Source organism: Malaclemys terrapin, chromosome 2 (genome assembly GCF_027887155.1).
Source record: "Malaclemys terrapin pileata isolate rMalTer1 chromosome 2, rMalTer1.hap1, whole genome shotgun sequence".
In the NCBI taxonomy this organism is placed as follows: Eukaryota; Metazoa; Chordata; order Testudines; family Emydidae; genus Malaclemys; species Malaclemys terrapin.
Genome location: NC_071506.1, coordinates 200,532,183 through 200,551,956, shown reverse-complemented (window position 1 = coordinate 200,551,956; position 19,774 = coordinate 200,532,183). Strand labels below are relative to the sequence as shown.

General features: G+C 41.2%; 1 protein-coding gene across 3 annotated transcripts in view; it reads right to left on the bottom strand.

Annotated features, from left to right (window-relative positions):
* PDE1C (phosphodiesterase 1C) overlaps nt 1–19,774 on the bottom strand; it is a 430,287-nt gene that overhangs the window by 235,144 nt on the left and 175,369 nt on the right. The window contains exon 2 of one of the 3 annotated variants that reach the window (XM_054019359.1): nt 9,126–9,152. The exons of the other annotated variants lie outside the window; for them this stretch is intronic. Within the exon in view, the coding sequence (XP_053875334.1) occupies nt 9,126–9,152 (27 nt within the window). The remainder of the gene's footprint in view (nt 1–9,125; nt 9,153–19,774) is intronic. 3 annotated transcript variants of the gene reach the window in all.

The following is a 19,774-nucleotide window of genomic DNA, read 5'->3' as shown; positions in this document are numbered from 1 at the left end:
CCCTCACCCCCACACCCCAACCCTCTGCCCTACCCTGAACCCCCTCCCACACTCCAAATCCCTCAACTCCACCCCATTAATTTTGTGTAATAATAATAATCAATGGATAAATTCTTAATAAAGTTACCCAGAGAAAAAGAACAAAAGGGTAATTCTGCAAGTGATGGCCTGAGTTCGAAACCCAGCTTGCAAACTGAAGTTATACAAAAGAAAGATGTGGCAAATCTAAAAGATAAGAAAAGGGGTTTTCATCAGTCTTGGCTATCAAGATTTACATGGTTGGAGTACAATAGCGAATTAGAGTTTTTTGCTTTTGACAGTTATTGATCCAAGAGTGCTTGGTTGCTTCCATATTCAAAAGAGTATTAATAAAGTTGATATTCTTAGTTAAATACATTTTTCTTATGATAGTGATATTGTGCAATATAGGAAAACTGTTAAACACTTACTGTTTCCAGTCCAATTTTACATTATTTTAAAAAATATATATCAGCTTACAAGGCAGGTGGGGGGAGGGTCTTGGACCCATTCTGGACATCACCAAAAATTATACAAACCTGCCGCCCCTGCTTACCAGCTCCTCCAATTCTCACACGGAGGTTCTCTATCGGATTGGCATAGCAGCATCTGCCATGGGCCGTTTACAACAGATATGGAATCAACATCTTAGTATGACAACCAAGTTCAGGATTTATTCGAGCTGTATCCTTCCCATATTGTTGTACGGCTGCGAAACATGGACACTACGCTGCTCAGACTGGACAAAGCTGGAGGTTTTCCACACAAAATATCAACATTGTATATTGGCCATAAAGTGGAAAGACTTCATCTGTAACGCAGATGTTTATGGTCACTTGGGTCTACAGACTATTGGGGCCATTGTCTGCAGGCGGTGCCTTACGCTTTTTGGACGTGTCGCAAGGATGCCACAAGACGTCCCAGCAACCGCTGTTCTCCAGGTGGCTTGTAACTTCCAGGATAAAATTCCACCAACCGAGTGGTGGAGGTGGCCCAGAGGCAGACCCCCTATTATATGGGTTCATCAAGTATGTTCCAATGTTGGACTCTCAGGCCGTCAAGCCTTTGCAGTTGCGCAGGAACAGACCACACGGCGAACGATTGCTACGGCCAACTATCTGGCTAATCGTTGAAGAGACAGAGAATCTCTCATGTTGAAGCGGTTCCACATTTTCTAACTAACTAACTAGTCATTGGACAAGGATGTGAACTTGGTCTCCCACATCCCATATTAGGTGAGTGTCCTAACCACCAGGCTGTAGAGTCATTCTTACTCTTTCCCTGCCCCATTCATTATCCATTGCCATTATAAAGGACTATGAACTGCCACTATGAATAACCTGATCTGCAGCCTCACTAGCCAGATGTTAGTTTTAGGGCCTGATCCTGTGAGGTATTGAGTTCTCTGAACTCCTGTTGAAGCCAGTGGGAGTTGAGGATGATCAGCACCTTGTAAAATCAGGCTCTCAAAAGGATAAATGCTTTTTCTGTTAGTTATTAAACTGTAATCCTCTAATGTACCATGGATGAATCATATATGTTGCTGGAATTTTGTCAGCTTATTAAATATATATTTTTAAAATTACTTAATTTGAGCTGAGCAGCATTATAATTACTTGCAGAGCTTAAGGAATTAAGGATTTTTAAAAAAAATTTAATTAAGATAACTTTGCAAGGTCAGTAGATAAGCTATAGAAATTAAATAATGTCAGAACTAAATAATATTGAACTAAGTACATAGTCAAATGAAACAAAATGCCGGATGCCAAGACTTATTCAATGCCGTGCTAATATTTTTAAAGCGCATTACTGACAACTGTTGCCACTTATGACTGCCTGTTCCATCCTTTAAATAATCAACTTCCTTAAGTACAGAACTTCCATTTTTTTCCACTGCTTCACTTGAACAGAGATCAGAATTAATTCCATGCATCTTCCCAGGGCAACGGCACACATGGTAACAATGTCATATCCTAAAAGTATTAAAGGGAAAGATTTATTCAAGGAACATTATACTAGACCAAAACCTCAACAGGCACATAAGTAAGCAATTATCCCAAATTAGGCACTTAAAGAACTAAATATTTGCATGCTTCCTTAGGACACCATCCACTTGAATACCATATCCATCTTAAAATGTATTATTATGAGTAACGCTGAAGATTTCAACTAAAAAGTATTAGAGAGAAAGAAAAACATTCAGGGTTTTTTTATTGTTTATTTGTTGTTGTTTTTTGACATTTGACTTTGTATAGTGTATAGTGATGCAAAAATGACATTCATAAAATTACTATAACTTAAATCTTTTTAATATTAGGTAATTACAAACTTGTTTGAGCCTTTACTGAATATTAAGATTTGCCAAAAGTATGTTATAGCCAGGGTACTTGAAAATAGAACAATACCATTTATGTTTAACTAGTTGTGTTGTAAAATGTTCAGGCTGGTTAAAGAAATTGCAGGACGCTTCCGCTTCTATTTCCCAAGCACAAGCAAGTGTCAGGAAGTTAACCAACCCTTCCTTAGCTATAAAACCAAGTTTCTTACCCCTAAGAGTGCTATACCAACTCAGAAAAATTGCATTTTTAAACTTTGCTTTGCTTTAACTTTGTACTAGTTTATTTTGTGCTACATTTAAAAGAAATATTGGTTATTGAAATTTGTGCTTTGTACAAAATATTTAATAGCAAAACAGATTGTAACTCCAAGAAGGTTGGGTCATGAGAGAACCCCAAGAGTGTTTTATCTAGATCAGGACATCTCCCTTTGTATAAGATACCAGTTGGTACAAATGTAATCCTTATCTCAAGAAGAGAAACCATGTAAAATATTCATGTTTTAGGAAAAGACCTGATTGTGGAAAGCAATGTAGGGTTGCATTAGCAGAGCAATAAATCTAGGAGTAAAGTAGGCCTATACTAACTCCCTTTTTTTTTTCTACTTGTGTGTTTAAAGCTCCAGGAAAAACATGAGTAGCTGGAAATGTTTATTTATTTATTTCTTAAATGTGGAAATGGCAAACCTTTGTGAAATGCATACTTGCAAATATTTTAACAAAATGCAAAGCTCCTAATATCATTGCTATTTAAATGGCTAAATGCTTTATGTACCAACTTGGAATCAAATGACCTTGCTAGACAAATTACTAATGTAAGAGGCCATTTAAGTATAGAATATTTGTATTAATGGAGAATTAATTAACAACTGGCAGTGCTCAGGCAATACAGTTGGAGCCGTTATCAGTTCCGGGATATTAGAGAGACAAGGTGGATGATATTATCTCCCAAAGTCATGGAGGCAATGAATGAATAACAGCAACCATCTTAAATTTAAACAAGCCTGAAAGAGGTATGTTTTTCCCAATTTCATGGAAATAGGAAGGACAAATGGTACATAGATGGAGGGGCAGCCAGGACATATTTCAGTGAGTGACATTGCTACCTGGAGCATAGGGTCAAATTTGGCTCCGCTTCTCTTCTGTCCAGCTGGCCAAATGGTGTTATAACTTGCAGCAGCAGCAGTTCTTGCACTGTGAGTATCAGAGAGGGGAAAATTGCCCACCAAGGGCAACCGAGGGGAGAGGAGTAGGGACCAGAATGGGGTCCCTGCCAGGGTGGGATGAGGGATGGGACAGGGACCGAAATTTCCGTCCCCCAACCCGCAGGAAATATCTCAATTGGCATCACTACCTGGGGAACCTCCACAAGACGTTATTATGGATTGGTGAGAGGAAATTACCTTAGGAATTAGATTTAAAAACTTGTAATGATTTTATTGGAATACTGAAATGCAATTGTAACTTAAAATATTAACTTTCTCTTGTTAATCACCAGGTGGTTAGAGCATGTATTCCTAAAGAGTGGACAGGGACTAAACAGAGAAACAGCTAGACTTAATATTCTTAATATTGGTTAATTTGCCTGTCTAAAGACTGCTCCTTAAATGGCTTCTTCTAAGTTACTGATTTAAATATTTTCTTCAATCACATAGGATTTAGTTAAGATTGCTTACATTGCCCATCTATAAATTGGCTGTTATTAATAATAAACAACAGGATTCACCTGTCCTAAAACAAAATTATCTTGCCCATTTATAAACCTTCTTAGTTATCTCAAGAATCAGGATATAAGAAGATTGGATCCATGACCATTTTGGGAAATAGGACCTTGGTCTCAGCTTGCCAAGAGAAAAAGTGCCCCACAAAAGGCAGGGCCCACTCTCTGAGGTGTAATCTCTGCTAAAAGCTCCCCACGGAAGAGTCATACAGAAGAGATTGTAACTGAAGTAACCAGTTTATCATTTGTATCATTTTGCTTAATGTTTTATTTTCATTTCTTTAATAATAATATAGCCATTAATTAATTGTGATTATTTTTCTTAGTCTTAATCACAGTATCCCCTAAGTTATGTGAAAAAAAACCTGTGATAAAAATAGTGAGAATCACACCCCTGAATTGGCAGTAAGGGAAACAATTAGTAAGAAATGGCCCACCCATTTCTTGTTTCTGACGACTAAATATTTTTTAAATAAAATTACTTGGCACCCAACAATAGAAAATTACCTCTCTCTACCCCACATGTTGATGGCCAGTTTCACTTCCTGTCTCATGTGTTAGCATAAGACCACCATTCTTACACACTTCCATGGGGGGTGGTTCACGTACATGTTCGTTTCCAGAGTTTGTAAGAGTGTGTTTAACAGTTACTGCAGCAGCAAAACTGAAAAAGCACAGATTTGCCTAGAGAAGAGAGGGAAAAGTAAATGCATAATTTGTACTGTTGCTTTTATGCCCTGTCAAAGAAACCCTTCTAAATATCAGTAAGGGGATGGGGAAAAAAATCCCTGTAAAAATTTTTAAAGATTTTGTTTGGATGTTTTAACTTTCGGAGCATACAGTTTAAAGGGCACTATCAGAAACCTGAAGTTTAAAAAAACCCACTACCTTTGTAATCAAGTTGATAGTACCTCTTTAATGTTTTTGCATAGTCCCACATGTAATAACCTTGCGACTCTGTGAGGGGTCCCGCCCCCCCCCCCAGTTTGAGAACTCCTGATTTAGAATGAGTTCACTGTGAAGAGTGGCATCTGCATCTCAATACTGCATGCAGAAAGCCAAATTAGACAATATACAACAATCAAAATAGCCATGCAAATATTCTAATGGGCCAGACCATGTTTGCATTATTCTTGTGGACAAACTACAGAAATATGTACCCTATGCACACGGCCAATACAAGGACTATGCATCACTTAAGTCTTATTTTCAGAGCTTAAGTGGTGCACAACCCTCATGGTGTATAGGGGTGAATTTTATCTAAACAGATGATAAATCCAATCAGGCAGATACCAGCTGAGTGCCTCCTGAAAGGTGCTGGGTGCCCTAAATATCCACCGACTTCTAATTGAGGGTGCTAAGCAGCTCTAAGGAGGTAATGAGCACTTCACAAGATCAGGCTTAATACAATTGAGTGATATGAGTGTAATTCAGTCTCAATAATGGAATAGAACAGTCCTGTCATACGAAAAATGAAAACAACTTCGGATCTGACAGTCCTAGAAAGTTTCTGCTTCTGTGCTAGTTATTTGTTTATCTACCCTGTAAAATCTCTTAGGTAACGATCGAAATATATATCTAGTCTTCACTAACCCAAGGTTAACTAGATGAGAAGATGACAGAGCCCTACATACTGATTAAAATAGCCTGTGTCTCTGGTCCTGCAGTGACTAGTTTGCATCACAGCTCACTAATTTGGGTACTAATTTGGGACTATTGAATTTAGGATTGCTTAGATATCTGTGGAACTTCCAAGTTTATGAAGAAAATTATATCAATCTACAGTAGTTTTTAAAGCATGAGAGTTACTGCAATTATTGCAAGAGTCTATATTTGTCATACCCTATTACAATTTTAGTATGGCTCAGATAATATAGTGATGAGGCCATACAAATACCCAGGTAGACAAACCATGATAGTATTGTAGATGATTATCTGCATTTGAAAAAATAATCATGCAAAAGACCAATTCAAGCTGTTGCTTATTGTATGGCGAATATGGCATTGAACAAGACATGAAAATGTCATTAAGGTAATTGAGCAGATTTCACTTGCAGGAGAATCTTTTGCATTGTTTTTCTAATAATATCATAAGGTTTATCACAAAATCCAAAACCAATAAAAATCATGATGATTACAATCCTTTATTTGTAAGGACGTGTTTCTTTTGTCTGGATTGAACTTCTCAAGCATCCTTGGCCAGTGAATGAACAATGTACTGACAGTGCCTAAAACTTTGAACAAATTGCAAATCAGAGTAGTCTGTGTACAAAATACGGTATATTAGGGTGAACAGATGCATAACAGTTTCAGTCTTGAGGGCTAGCTGTGCATACAACAATTTAACAACACTTGGAAATTTTTCATACTGTAATATTATTAGGGCTGCCTGGAAAAAAATAATTCTATTTGGTGAAAAATGTCAAAGTTTTGGGATTTGGTTTCATTCAGCATCAGGATGGAACTAAGACCTTTCGTAGTTTTTTTGCAAAAATCTAGAGAGAGATTTCGGCAAACCAGCATTTTCTGATGAAAACACATCTCATCAAAAATTCCCAATCAGTTGCAAATATATAAAGATACAAGAGAACAAAATCTAATATGTATTGGCATACACTAAGACTGCCACAATGTCTCACATCAGCCAAGACAGACTATAAGGATCCGGCTGCCCTGGGCAAAACAGAAAGCCTCCACCCGCTATTACTCCAGTATTTTTCTCCATGAAGTGACTGTTCATAGGATACAGCTGGCCTCAATATAAATTAGTCCTTAAGATTGTAAGATGCTGAAAGCATGGATATTTCCCTCCAATATTTTAACCTGCTGCCAATGATCTATACATTGCCATATAAATAATTAATAATTAACAATACTACCGCCAATAGATAAGCATGTGAAACTAGATGCAAAAGTGAACAAAAGACCATTACAGCTGTCGCCCTTCTGGGTTTGGTGACATTTGAAATCACAGATTCTTTTGTGTGGAAGAAAGAAAGAAAAAGAAAAAGACATGATTAATGAATAGAGGAAGGAAACCAAGGCTGACGACTGGAATCAAATCATTTCCATATTTTTGGAAACCCCCATTCAAAAAATAGGTGCCACTTTGGGGCACTAATTGTATTTCCATCCTGCAGCATCCTTTCCGGGGAGTACTCGAGCACATTAAACTTCCACCTCAGATGGTCATACATACCATGCGTGATACCTTTGTCACACAGCAGGTGACAAATCCAAGACTGAAGCTCAAAGCCAGCCATTTTGCCCTACAGGCAGGCAGAGCCTGGTTTCCAGGCACAAAGAATAACTTGCTGCAGTACACAGTATTCTGGCTGACATCCATCACTTGCTAAGGAAGGTTATCATTACTAGACGTTAAGTAATTGCTGTGCACAGGCTCCTGCAATGACCTCTTACCTCCCTGGGGCCAGTACCAACTGTCTCATAACGCAAGGCCAAAAAGCATATGTATCCTGTTGTGGAGAGCGTGGATTCCACCAGCCAACAGACACTGATACCAGCACAAGACACAAACTACACACACCATGCACGCAGAGATAAATCAGTAATGGAACAAAAATCCCAAATGACATAAAACTTAACCCCCATTAGTTGGGAACAGGAGGAGTAACTATATACGGATTACCAAAAAACACCCAACCAGATATGCCATAAACATCTCTCGCACATTTCCATTCTCAGTTAAGTTGATAAATACATAGATATTGGGTTTACTTCTATGAGCTTATATTCTAATTTACCTCTCTTCTGATGCTTACAATGGTAGCATAAGTACATCCTCATACAAAAAACCCCACAACCTGAACACACACTCTCACACTGATGCCATAGTAACATATATAGAAAACACAAATTAGATTGTGTACTCAGGTTAATGAAAGCAATACAAAATATGTACGTAGTGATCGTTCACCTTCTAGGAAATTATTTTCTGCTCCCTACAAATCATCTCACAGCAGCCAAACACCTCTCGCTACAGGCACATCCATAACGATATAATTAACTAGCGGATCAAGCCAGCAGCAAATGAAACATGAGAGAAATACAGCTCAGCTGAAGACAAACAAACAGCGCAGATTCTACTATTGGGGCACCAGCCCAGTGAGAAACATACATTTACCTTCATTCCAATTCTTTACAACATTGAAAGCTGTTTATCATCTGGGAGAGTTATTGTGTTAAGTAGATCCATGCAAAGCAGCTGTTCAAGTGTCCCACAATGTGCAGGGTACAATTACAGAGTCCAATACAGAGATCTCCAAAGCAGCAGCAGTAGGACCTCACTGGAATAGCCACAACACAGCACTGAGGGGCACTTTCAGAACACCTTCAGGGCTCAATCCTTCACAGTGCAAAGTACCCTCACCTCCTACTGAAGTCAATGGGAATGGAAGGTGCCCAGCACTTTGCAGGATTAAGCCCCTAATAAATAATCTGATGCAACTAAGGCAAATTGCAGTGTCCCACCCTAAAACTTTGACCTAGAATCATCACTGCCAAGCACACAATCGAAAGCAAACAAAAACAATGCTCCCCAGAGAGCAATGAATCAAAGAAACACTACTGCAAGAACACAGTAAGATAACTAGATCTTTTGGCAGTAATAGGGTCTGTTTATCAATGGGATCCCAATCTTCCTTTGGTCTCCTGCAAAGGCATGTGTCATCAGCAAGACTAAAAGCCAACAAATCAAATTTTTTATTACTGCATGTGTACCGATAAAAGGAAGAACTAGCAGATATTGCAGAAGGAATTGAGAGAAAATTTGTTAGGGCTCACAACCAAATCCTTCCGCGCTTACTCAGACACAACTCCCACTAACACCCTTGGGAATTTTGAGTAATAAGTACAGGATGGCGCCTCACAAAGGGCAACGGTCTGTGAAATGGATTCCCATGATGAACAAAACCAATATGTTAAATACCGGTACATTAAAAACCAATACAGGAAAGTAAATTCTTTCTTCAACCTTTTTAAGGGACAGTCGATTTACAAACACCTTCCGAGCCTTCTGTGACTTACTCTTACCTCTGTGATGTTTTCTTGTATTTTCTCCTGCAGGAAAAACATAAATAAAAGTGAGATAAGGAGGCCAGGCCTTTGAAAAAACCGCAGAAAAAATGGACCAGTACCGCCAAATCAGAAGCATTCAAGTATCAGAAGCTAAGGCACAGTAATCTCTGCAATGGGGAAGTTCCAAATCTAATAACCCTTTTTCTTACCAGTGTTGGTCTGCTGAAACAAATCTTATACAGCTGTGATTTCAATGAGAGATAAGGGCCCAGTTCTGCTTACACTGATGTCAATGGTGGTTTGGGCTTTTTGCCATTAACTTCAGTTGAAGCAGGCATGGCTTGTGTGAGTGTGAATGCCCCCGTTCATATTGCTGCTTTTTGTGAGACTGGCCCAGAATAACGAAGTAAAAATGTATTATTTAAAACTAAAAAACATAATCCGAAAATGCATGGACACATGGAATGTAATACCATTTTCTTTTTAATTGAAGGCATGGACCCTGTACCGTGGTTGCCAAATGGTAAAGCCTCTACTATCTTTAGATAGTACAAATGTGGTACAACAATCTCTGTCCCATACTCAGATGTTTTCAGACAATGAGCAATATTGGACTAATTAAACTTCTGGATATTTAGTTTTAAAGGTTTGAAAATATTTAGTTAAGGCTTTCTTGTGTGAAAATTCATTTGTTAGAATCCTCACACACAAGAGTAGAACAACAAAACATTCACAAACAGTAGCATCAAGACTTAATAGATTATTGTCTACTACTGGCATTCACAAAACCATGACATACAAAGAGAAAAGCTCAAAGTCACATGGCATTATCTAGCACTATTTAATTAGAGCTGGCAGAGAATGCAATTTCTGTTTCATGGAGGATTTTGAGATTCCAAAACTTGTTTTCATTCCAATTCAGAACAGAAACCCAAAGTTTCAAAATTTTCTGTGAAAGAAACTTTCTTTAAAAATTCATTTCAGATCAACTGAAACATTTAATTTATTTTAAGACAATTTAAAATTCTAAATGAAAAGTCATTTAAAAAGGAAAAAATCAAAACAGTTTGTTCAGAAAATGTTGAAACAGCCTGTTTTAACACTATCAGAACTTCCTCTCCTCTTTTTACTTCACGACAAAATTTAGAGAAAATTACATGATTTCACAAAGTATTTTGATTTCAACTGCATTTTCCAACCGAAAACTGTTCCTTCAAAGTTTTCCAGCCAGCTCTAATTTTAATTTCCCTAACAGAGGTGGACCTACATTATGGTGGTGTTTGCATTTGACTCACATTTCACTCTTCTAATCACTTGTAGATTTCTATCATTAAAAAAGATTCACAAAGCAGTCTTTTCATCTGAGATCAGTATATTGCACTAGAACAGTGGTTTTCAACCTGTGGTCCACGGACCCCTGGGGGTCGCAGACTATGTCTAAGATTTCCAAAGGGATCTGCACGTCCATTAGACATTTTTTCAGGGTCCTCAAATGAAAAGAGGTTGAAAACCACTGCACTAGAAAACCTTGCAATATCATAGGCAACAGTGTTAGGAAAGGGAAGGTTGCCTGATTTTCAAAGAGCATTATTCTTTATTGGTGTTTTAATTTCCACACCTGCACTCCCATTACAGTCACTTTACATATGCAAACCATGTTACTTATTTTGTTTATAGACATATAATTTGCATGGTATGGTTGAAAACAATGTAGTTAAAGGAACAGCTGTTTACAGGCTCAGTATCAATAATGCATGCATGCCTGTGCTTTAAAAGAAAAAAAACTGTGTGCCACCAACAGCTGCAGCCATATAGCAATAAATTTACAGTATGCCTGCATTTCCATCCAGTGTTACAAAAACAAAGTCTGTTGCTACTGATCATCAAAGCTGCTAGGGGAAAGAATTGACACTTTAAAGCTAAGTTTTCAAAAACAGCCTCTAATATGCAATCACAAATAGGAGCATTTAGACATCTACCTGTTTGCACTTGTCTCCCACCCAAGATCAGGTAGTTAGGACACACGGTAGCACAAGTCATAAACTAGAGACTGATTTAAGATTCCTTTGAAAACATTGCCAGAATCCACTATTGACTAGAATCATCCATAGTCATATGAGCTTACACACTGAAAGACTACCTTGAGTTAGCAAGCAGAAATGGTCAGGAATGGACAACAGCTCCCTCTGCAGTTGTCTTGTTTGCCTACATGTAGGGAAGGGTGGGATGGGCTACCAAATTAATCTCATTACAGGAGGAATCTGATCTGAAAGGAGAATGTTGGAACTAAATTAAATTTACTCCTGGGGAGATTCTGTGCCAAAAAAATAAAAATTCTGCAAAATTCTGCAAATTTTATTTGTCAAAATAATGCAATATAATCACACCAGTTTCAATTGTTTTGGTAAGTTATTTAAACTATAATACAGAAAAAAGTCACAATAACTATTCAGCATTTCCTTAACACATGAAAGTTAAGTTACAAACACTTGGTAACTAATACCCTGCATTCCAGTTATAATCCTAGATTTTCATTTAAATTACATTACAGAACACCAAAACAGGGAAGAAGAAAAAAAGAAGAATGTCATTTTAAATTGCTCAGACTTCTATACATGAAAGTCATATAGTTTTGCTAATCATTGTCCTGGACCTGGCTAGGTACTTTGGGAAGTGTTTGGTTCTGATTGTCCTGACTTTTTACTGACTGCTTGGTAGATGTTTTATTTGCCCTCAAAGTCATTTTTTGTAAAATGGGTGAGTAAAATAAATCCTGAGCTGTACTCTAACCCCATTGTGCCACTTTGGCACAGGAAAAAAGTGAGAAAGCACATAGATCTTCCTAGCTGATTCCCTTACTGTCATTTATAAGGGTTTACATCACTCTGGCAATGTACGGGTCTTAAAACTTTTACAGGTTTTATGGTCCATGGGGAATTGACGGATTATGGGAACAGCTAACTAAGAATAGGAACATTAACAATGTTACTATGCAGGCAGGCTGCTACATTTCTGCCTCAGGGAATGAGATCAATTAACCATCAACAGCAACATTAACAAAATGTGTTTTTTTTTTACAAAAGCTATTTTCTTTAATTTAAAAACAAACAATTTTGTAACATACTAATATTTAAGAGTTTTTTCGATTCTCAAAAAGTTACAGACATGTTACTAGGCAGGCAGGCTGCTACATTTCTGCCTTGGGGACAGAGCCTTTCTTGTGCGTAATGAAAAGACCTACCCTAATCCCTGCCCAGCAAGCCCCAGTAGCAAGTGAGAGGGACAGAGTCTCTCTTGCTTGTTGGACAGCCCCGCCCCCGATGGTAATCAACATCTCCCCCGCAGGCATGCATGCCCAGTCCCCCTCGCCCCCGCAGTGATTTGTGTCTCTGAGGCTACTACAGGCACGCTGGAACTGACATGCTGCCTGGGATGCCGCGGAAGAAGCGCATGTCCCCCCACAAATTTCTTTTGCATTTTTCTGCATGGGGAAGCACAGAAATATGCAGACCATATGAATTCTGTGCCCCCACAGGGGTGCAGAATTCTATCCAGAGTATTAATTGTGGGATTGGAGTAACCCTTGTAACAGATAGCTGTTCAGTGGAAACTCACAAGAACCTCCCTTTCTACAAACAAAGGTAGCTGGAATGATAGCATGCTAGTAAAGGCCATCATGACTAAGATTATGTCACGATTATTTTTAGTGAAAGCCATGGGCAATAAACAACAATTCACGGAAGCCGTGACCTGTCTGACTTTTGCTGCTGAGTCTCCATGGTTTCCTCCACCACAGTGGTGACTGAGAGCTGTGGGTTCCCCCTATTCCTGTGGCAGCTGGAAGCTGCAGAGGGGGGCCCCTATGCCCACGGTGGCTGGGAGCTGCAGGGGAGGGGTCCCCCTACCCCACGCGAAGCTGTTGCCCGTTGCTTGGACCCTGAGGAAGGCCCCCTCAGGAGTCTGTCACCTGTCACTGGGTCCTTGCAGGGGGGCCCCTGTTACCTGTCGCTGGAACCCTGACAGGGCCCCACTGCCTGCCAACTCCAAAGTTCTGCAGCTCCAGGGGCTGAAGAATAGAATGTCAGGGAGGTCTCTGGAAGTCACAGATTCCGTGACTTCCATGACCTCTGTGACATAAACGTAGCCTTAGTCATGACTGATGCTGCATTCATTCTTGTTAGAAATCCAGTGCTGATGGCCTATGACAGGGTTCAGGAGCTCTGCCAGATCTGGGATAATAAGGAGTTGACTCAAATTCAGCTTTCCTTCTCCTAACCCTAACCCCAAGTGTTATTAATGTAAATCCATCTATTGTGGACTGCATTACTCCCATAAACTGCTCTTAACTTACGTTAAAGAACATATTAACAAAAGCTGGTAATTTTTTTCATACGGAATGAAATTAAGACTCAGATTCAGTGGGCCCTCTATTACTTTTATTTAAACCTGAGTAAGTCAGGAATAACTCCGCCAAAGTCAATGGTGTTACAGAAGCCTCACAGCAGTGCAAGGGCAGATTCAGTTACAATAAATGAAGCTGCCAATGGAAAAGGGCGATTCATCAGCAAAAAGATTATATCAGAGCAGAACAAAATGGGGGATGGCTACAATAAAGCCTCTGAAGCAAATGAAATAAAGTCAATGTATCAGCCGAGCCAATTGCTTCACCATCCATATCTCTGAACAGATAAGGCAAATTTCATACCAAGGTAACACAGAAGCAAAATGAAAGGCTCTGTACAGACCTTTGCAGAATGAAGTCCAAGGACAGAACAGGCATTTTGGATGATTTACCCTCTCATAAGTGATTGGTTTTTATTATTCCAAATCATAGTTTAGGCACATTGCTAGTATTCCTACATTGCCACTGTCCATCCTGTATCTGTCCTGCAGATAAAGAGACTTCAGTATCCAGCTATGGCAATCCAGCACCTTTTCATGGATATATTATGTCACCTGTATAACTTTCCCCATATAGGTATGTAATAAAACAAACATACCTGTCGCTGGCTTGTACATCTCATCGAGCATTATTGATCAGCAGGGTCCTACAGTGTGTTATATTAAGACCATACAAAGTGTTTCAGGTTTGGACCAGAATCAAAATCCATGGCTACCTAAACTGTATTGAATAGTATCTCAATGGCAATGAGACTGTGTAAGAACCCTATCATCCACAGAACGTTCATTTTAAGGGTGTGCTCACGCATAGCTGATAGAACGTTTTGTAAACAAACAAATCTGTCTAGTCAAGTCTCACACTGGTGGTTACAAAGGCTATCACATATAGCCTCCCTCTCAGCAGAGAACTTCACGAAGTTCACCAAGAAAGTTTCTCTGGTATGTTCTGAAGTTCTGATACTAGTAGACAAATTTTAATCATAGCAGTGTTTATTTGTTGGGATCCTAGATTACCAAAACATTCTTCCTGTAGATAAAAACATGAATTATTTTCAGCATGAATAACCGGTACTGCCTACTGTAATGTACTGTCATGTTGAAATGTGTCTCATCACTTTGCTCCCTTGTGATTGGCCTAATTGGTGTGTAAGTCCTAACACTGCTGTAGTTAATGACAGTGTTCCTTTAGCTCATGTTTTTGGGGCCTGTGCTTTGGGAACACAAAGTCTGCAGTTCTATTCCCTCTTGATGACCGTGAAGGCCTATGCAGCCACATTCATTATACTACCTACCTATTGTCTCCTGAGTCTAACTTTTCTGTAGGTGATGTTACATTAACCAATCCTGCAGGACTGTAATATATACCTGTAAACAATTTTATCCTTATTATGCCCATCGTTAAAGAGTATTTAAGTTTTAGTTTTAATACACCTCTACCTCGATATAATGCTGTCCTTGGGAGCCAAAAAACTTACCGCATTATAGGTGAAACCGCGTTATATTGAACTTGCTTTGATCCACCGGAGTGCGCAGCCCCGCCCCCCGGGAGCACTGCTTTACCACATTATATCCGAATTCGTGTTACATCATGTCATGTTATATCGAGGTAGCGGTGTATAAATTTAGTGATGGTGAAAGGAGCTGGAAAATAACTCCGCAGACTCAGGGCCGCTCCAGCTTTTTTGCCGCCCCAAGCGGCAAAGAAAAAAAAAAGAAAGAAAGAAAAACAAAACCCGACTGGGCTGCCGCCAAAGAGGAAGAGAGGGAGTGAAGGACCTGCCGCCGAACTGCCGCCGAAGACCTGGACGTGCCGCCCCGATAACGGACGGAGTGCCGCTCCTTTCTATTGGCCGCCCCAGGCACCTGCTTCCTTCTCTGGTGCCTGGAGCCGGCCCTGTGCAGACTGAAAATCCCTGTTAGCAGAAAAGTTATAGCACAGATGGTGGCAATACACCTGTCATAACTATAAAGGGAAGGGTAACAGCTCTCCTGTGTACAGTACTATAAAATCCCTCCTGGCCAGAGACTCCAAAATCCTTTTCCCAGTAAAGGGTTAAGAAGCTCAGGTAACCTGGCTGGCATCTGACCCAAAGGACCAAAAAGGGGACAAGATACTTTCAAATCTTGGAGGGGGGAAGGCTTATGTTTGTGCTCTTTGTTTGGGTGTTCGTTCGCTCTTGGGACTGAGAGGGACCAGACATCAATCCAGGTTCTCCCCATCTTTCTAAACAAGTCTCTCATATTTCAAACTTGTAAGTAAAAAGCCAGGCAAGGCATCTTAGTTTTACTTTGTTTTCTCAACTTGTAAATGTACCTTTTACCAGAGTGTTTATCTTTGTTTGCTATACTTTGAACCTGAGGCTAGAGGAAGGTCCTCTGAGCTCTTTAAGTTTGATTACCCTGTAAAGTTATTTTCCATACTGATTTTACAGAGATGAGTTTTACCTTTTTCTTTAATTAAAGGCCTTCTTTTTAAGAAACTGATTGACTTTTTCCTTGTTTTAGATCCAAGTGGGTTGGATCTGTATTCACCAGGAGTTGGTGGGAGAAAGAAGGGGGGGATGGTTAATTTCTCCTTGTTTTAAGATCCAAGGGGTTTGGATCTGTATTCACCAGGGAATTGGTGAAAGGTTTCTCAAGGCTTCCCAGGGAAGGGAATCCATTTGGGAATGGTGGCAGCGGACCAGAACTAAGCTGGCAGTTAAGCTTAGAAGTTTTCATGCAGGCCCCCACATTTGAAACCTAAAGTTCAAAGTGGGGATACAGCCTTGACATGGTGGGAGAGCGGTGGGATTCATTTTAAACCCAAAAGCCAGTAAGATTTTTTTTTTCCTTCTAACTGCTTGGAAAGCAGAGCTGAAGGTAGATGCATATCTTATCTCTCCTTGCCTGAAGGCAGAGGTGTTAAGTTTTTTTAACAAGGGCCTTTGTTAAGAGAAGGGTTCAATTAATGAGCAAACGACTGGTAAAAGGAATTTACAAGCTGAATTGTTTTTTTTTTTCTTTTTACATCCTCGGGAGTAGCTAGTTAGAAAGTATCTGTTAACTCAGCAGCAGCCAGAGCTGAGTACATCCCAGTTTCAGTCAACTGCAGAGGGGTGTGACCCAGCACAAGAAAACAGAAAAATGATTACAAAAGAAGAAAAAGCCAAAGAGGAGGCCCACAAGAGAGCTATGGAGCTGAAAGAGAAAGAGATAGAGCTGAGAGACAGAGAAGAGAAAGCAAAAGAGGGGGCCCACAAGAGAGAGATAAAGCTAAAAGAAAGAGAAGAGAAAGCCAAAGAGGAGGCCAACAAGAGAACTATGGAGCTGGAAAAAGCCAAAGAGGAGGCCCACAAGAGAACTATGGAGCTGGAAAAAGCCAAAGAGGAGGTGAGAGAAAAAAAAAGAAGCATGAACTGGAAGTAGCAAGGGCTAGGCCGGATACAACAGCCAATCCTAACAACTCCTCTCCAGGTACCACTTCCCATCCCAGAAAATTCCCCACCTACAAGGCAGGCGATGATACTGAGGCCTTCCTAGAAAATTTTGAAAGGGCCTGCCTTGGATACAGCATCACTCCAGACCAGTACATGGTAGAGCTGAGGCCGCAGCTCAGTGGACCCTTAGCAGAGGTGGCGGCTGAAATGCCTAAGGAACACATGAACAGTTATGAACTTTTTAAAAACAGGGCCAGAATCAGAATGGGGCTAACACCTGAGCATGCCCGTCGGCGGTTCAGAGCCCTAAGGTGGAAACCCGATGTGTCATTTACCCGACATGCCTACCACATTGGGAAAAATTGGGATGCCTGGATATCAGGAGCAAATGTTAAATCTATGGAAGAGTTGCCCTTCCTAATGCAAATGGAGCAGTTTTTAGAGGGTGTTCCTGAGGAAATAGAAAGGTACATCCTAGATGGGAAGCCCAAAACTGTAACCGAGGCGGGGGAGATTGGAGCCAAATGGGTGGAGGTGACAGAAAAGAAAAAAGCTAGTAGCAGTTGGAGCGAATATCAGAAGGGGCAAGCCGAAACAAAACCTTACCACCGGGGACAACCCAAGGCCCCACCCACATCCCAAGGGAAACCCCAGGCGCCTTCTCACCCCACCACAACAGTCTCCACCAACCAACATCACCCCAGTGATACCTTAGCAGGGCGATGTTTTAAATGTAATGAACTGGGACATATAAAGGCTCACTGCCCCAAGAACCCCAACCAATTACAGTTCATTACACCCCAATCACACCAAAGATCCCCAGACCCAGATGCCTCTCTCATACCTTCGGAGCGAAGGGAAACCTTGAGAGTGGGAGGAAAGAAGGTTATCGCTTGGAGGGACACTGGGGCACAAGTGTCAACTATCCACCAATCCCTAGTGGACCCCAAACTCATCAACCCGGAGGCTCCAGTGACAATTCAACCCTTCGTGTCACAGTCTGTAACCTTGCCTACATCCAAGTTGCATGTCCAGTACAAAGGCTGGTCAGGAGTGTGGACTTTTGCAGTCTATGACAATTATCCCATCCCCATGCTGCTGGGGGAAGACTTGGCCAACCATGTGAAGCTAGCCAAGAGGGTGGGAATAGTCACCCGCAGCCAGGCTAAGCAAGCTTGCACCCCCATCCCTGTTCCTGAGCCGTCCACCAGGCCCCCGTCTGTGTTACCAGAGACCCAAACCAAGGTGGTGGAACTGGATCCGCTGCCAACGACTGCAACAGCCATAGTGGATCCAATCCCAGAGACCCAGCCAAAGCCAGTCCCAGAACCGGAACTGGCAACGCAACCAGCACCAGAACCATTGCCAGCACTGAGTCCAGCACTTGCAAACCCATCTACAACTCCAATGCCAGAGGGCACCAGCGAGCCTGAACTGGCGGAAGCAGCAGATAACCCTACCCAAGAGGCTCAGCCAGAGCCTGAAATACCACATAGTGCACCAGCGGACAGCAGTTCACAGTCAATGGAAACAGCCCCACACCTGCATCGCTTCCAGAGGGACTAAGCCCTAGTCCACAGTCCAAGGAGGAACTGATGTCTCCAGCATCAAGGGAACAGTTCCAGGCCGAGCAGGAAGCAGATGACAGCCTTCCAAAAGCTTGGGCGGCGGCGCGGAGCACCCCACCGCCTCTCAGCTCTTCTAACCGATCCCGGTTTGTTGTAGAACAAGGACTTTTATACAAGGAGACTCTTTCTGGTGGACACCAGGAAGACTGGCATCCTCAAAGACAGTTGGTAGTTCCCACTAAGTATCGGGTAAAGCTCTTGAGCTTAGCCCATGATCATCCCAGTGGCCATTCTGGGGTGAACAGAACCAAAGACCAGTTAGGGAAGTCCTTCCATTGGGAGGGAATGGGCAAGGACGTTGCTAATTATGTCCGGTCTTGTGAGGTGTGCCAACGAGTGGGAAAGCCCCAAGACCAGGTTAAAGCCCCTCTCCAGCCACTACCCATAATTGAAGTCCCATTTCAGCGAGTAGCTGTGGATATTCTGGGTCCTTTCCCAAAGAAGACACCCAGAGGAAAGCAGTACATACTGACTTTCATGGATTTTGCTACCCGATGGCCGGAAGCAGTACCCTTAAGCAACACCAGGGCTAAAAGTGTGTGCCAGGCATTAGCAGACATTTTTACCAGGGTAGGTTGGCCCTCCGACATACCTTACCAATTTGGGAACTAATTTCCTGGCAGGGACCATGAAAAACCTGTGGGAAGCTCATGGGGTTGCCACCCCTTACCACCATGAAACCAATGGCCTGGTGGAGAGGTTTAATGGAACTTTGGGGGCCATGATACGTAAATTCGTAAATGAACACTCCAATGATTGGGACCTAGTGTTGCAGCAGTTGCTTTTCGCCTACAGGGCTGTACCACATCTCAGTTTAGGGTTTTCACCATTTGAACTTGTGTATGGCCGCGAGGTTAAGGGGCCATTACAGTTGGTGAAGCAGCAATGGGAGGGGTTTACGCCTTCTCCAGGAACTAACATTCTAAACTTTGTAAGCAACCTACAAAGCACCCTCCGACACTCTTTAGCCCTTGCTAAAGAAAACCTAAAGGATGCTCAGGAAGAGCAAAAGACCTGGTATGATAAACATTCCAGAGAACGGTCCTTCAAAGTAGGAGACCAAGTCATGGTCTTAAAGGCGCTCCAGGCCCATAAAATGGAAGCGTCGTGGGAAGGACCATTCACGGTCCAGGAACGCCTAGGAGCTGTTAACTATCTCATAGCCTCCCCCACCTCCAACATAAAGCCTAAGGTATACCATGTTAATTCTCTTAAG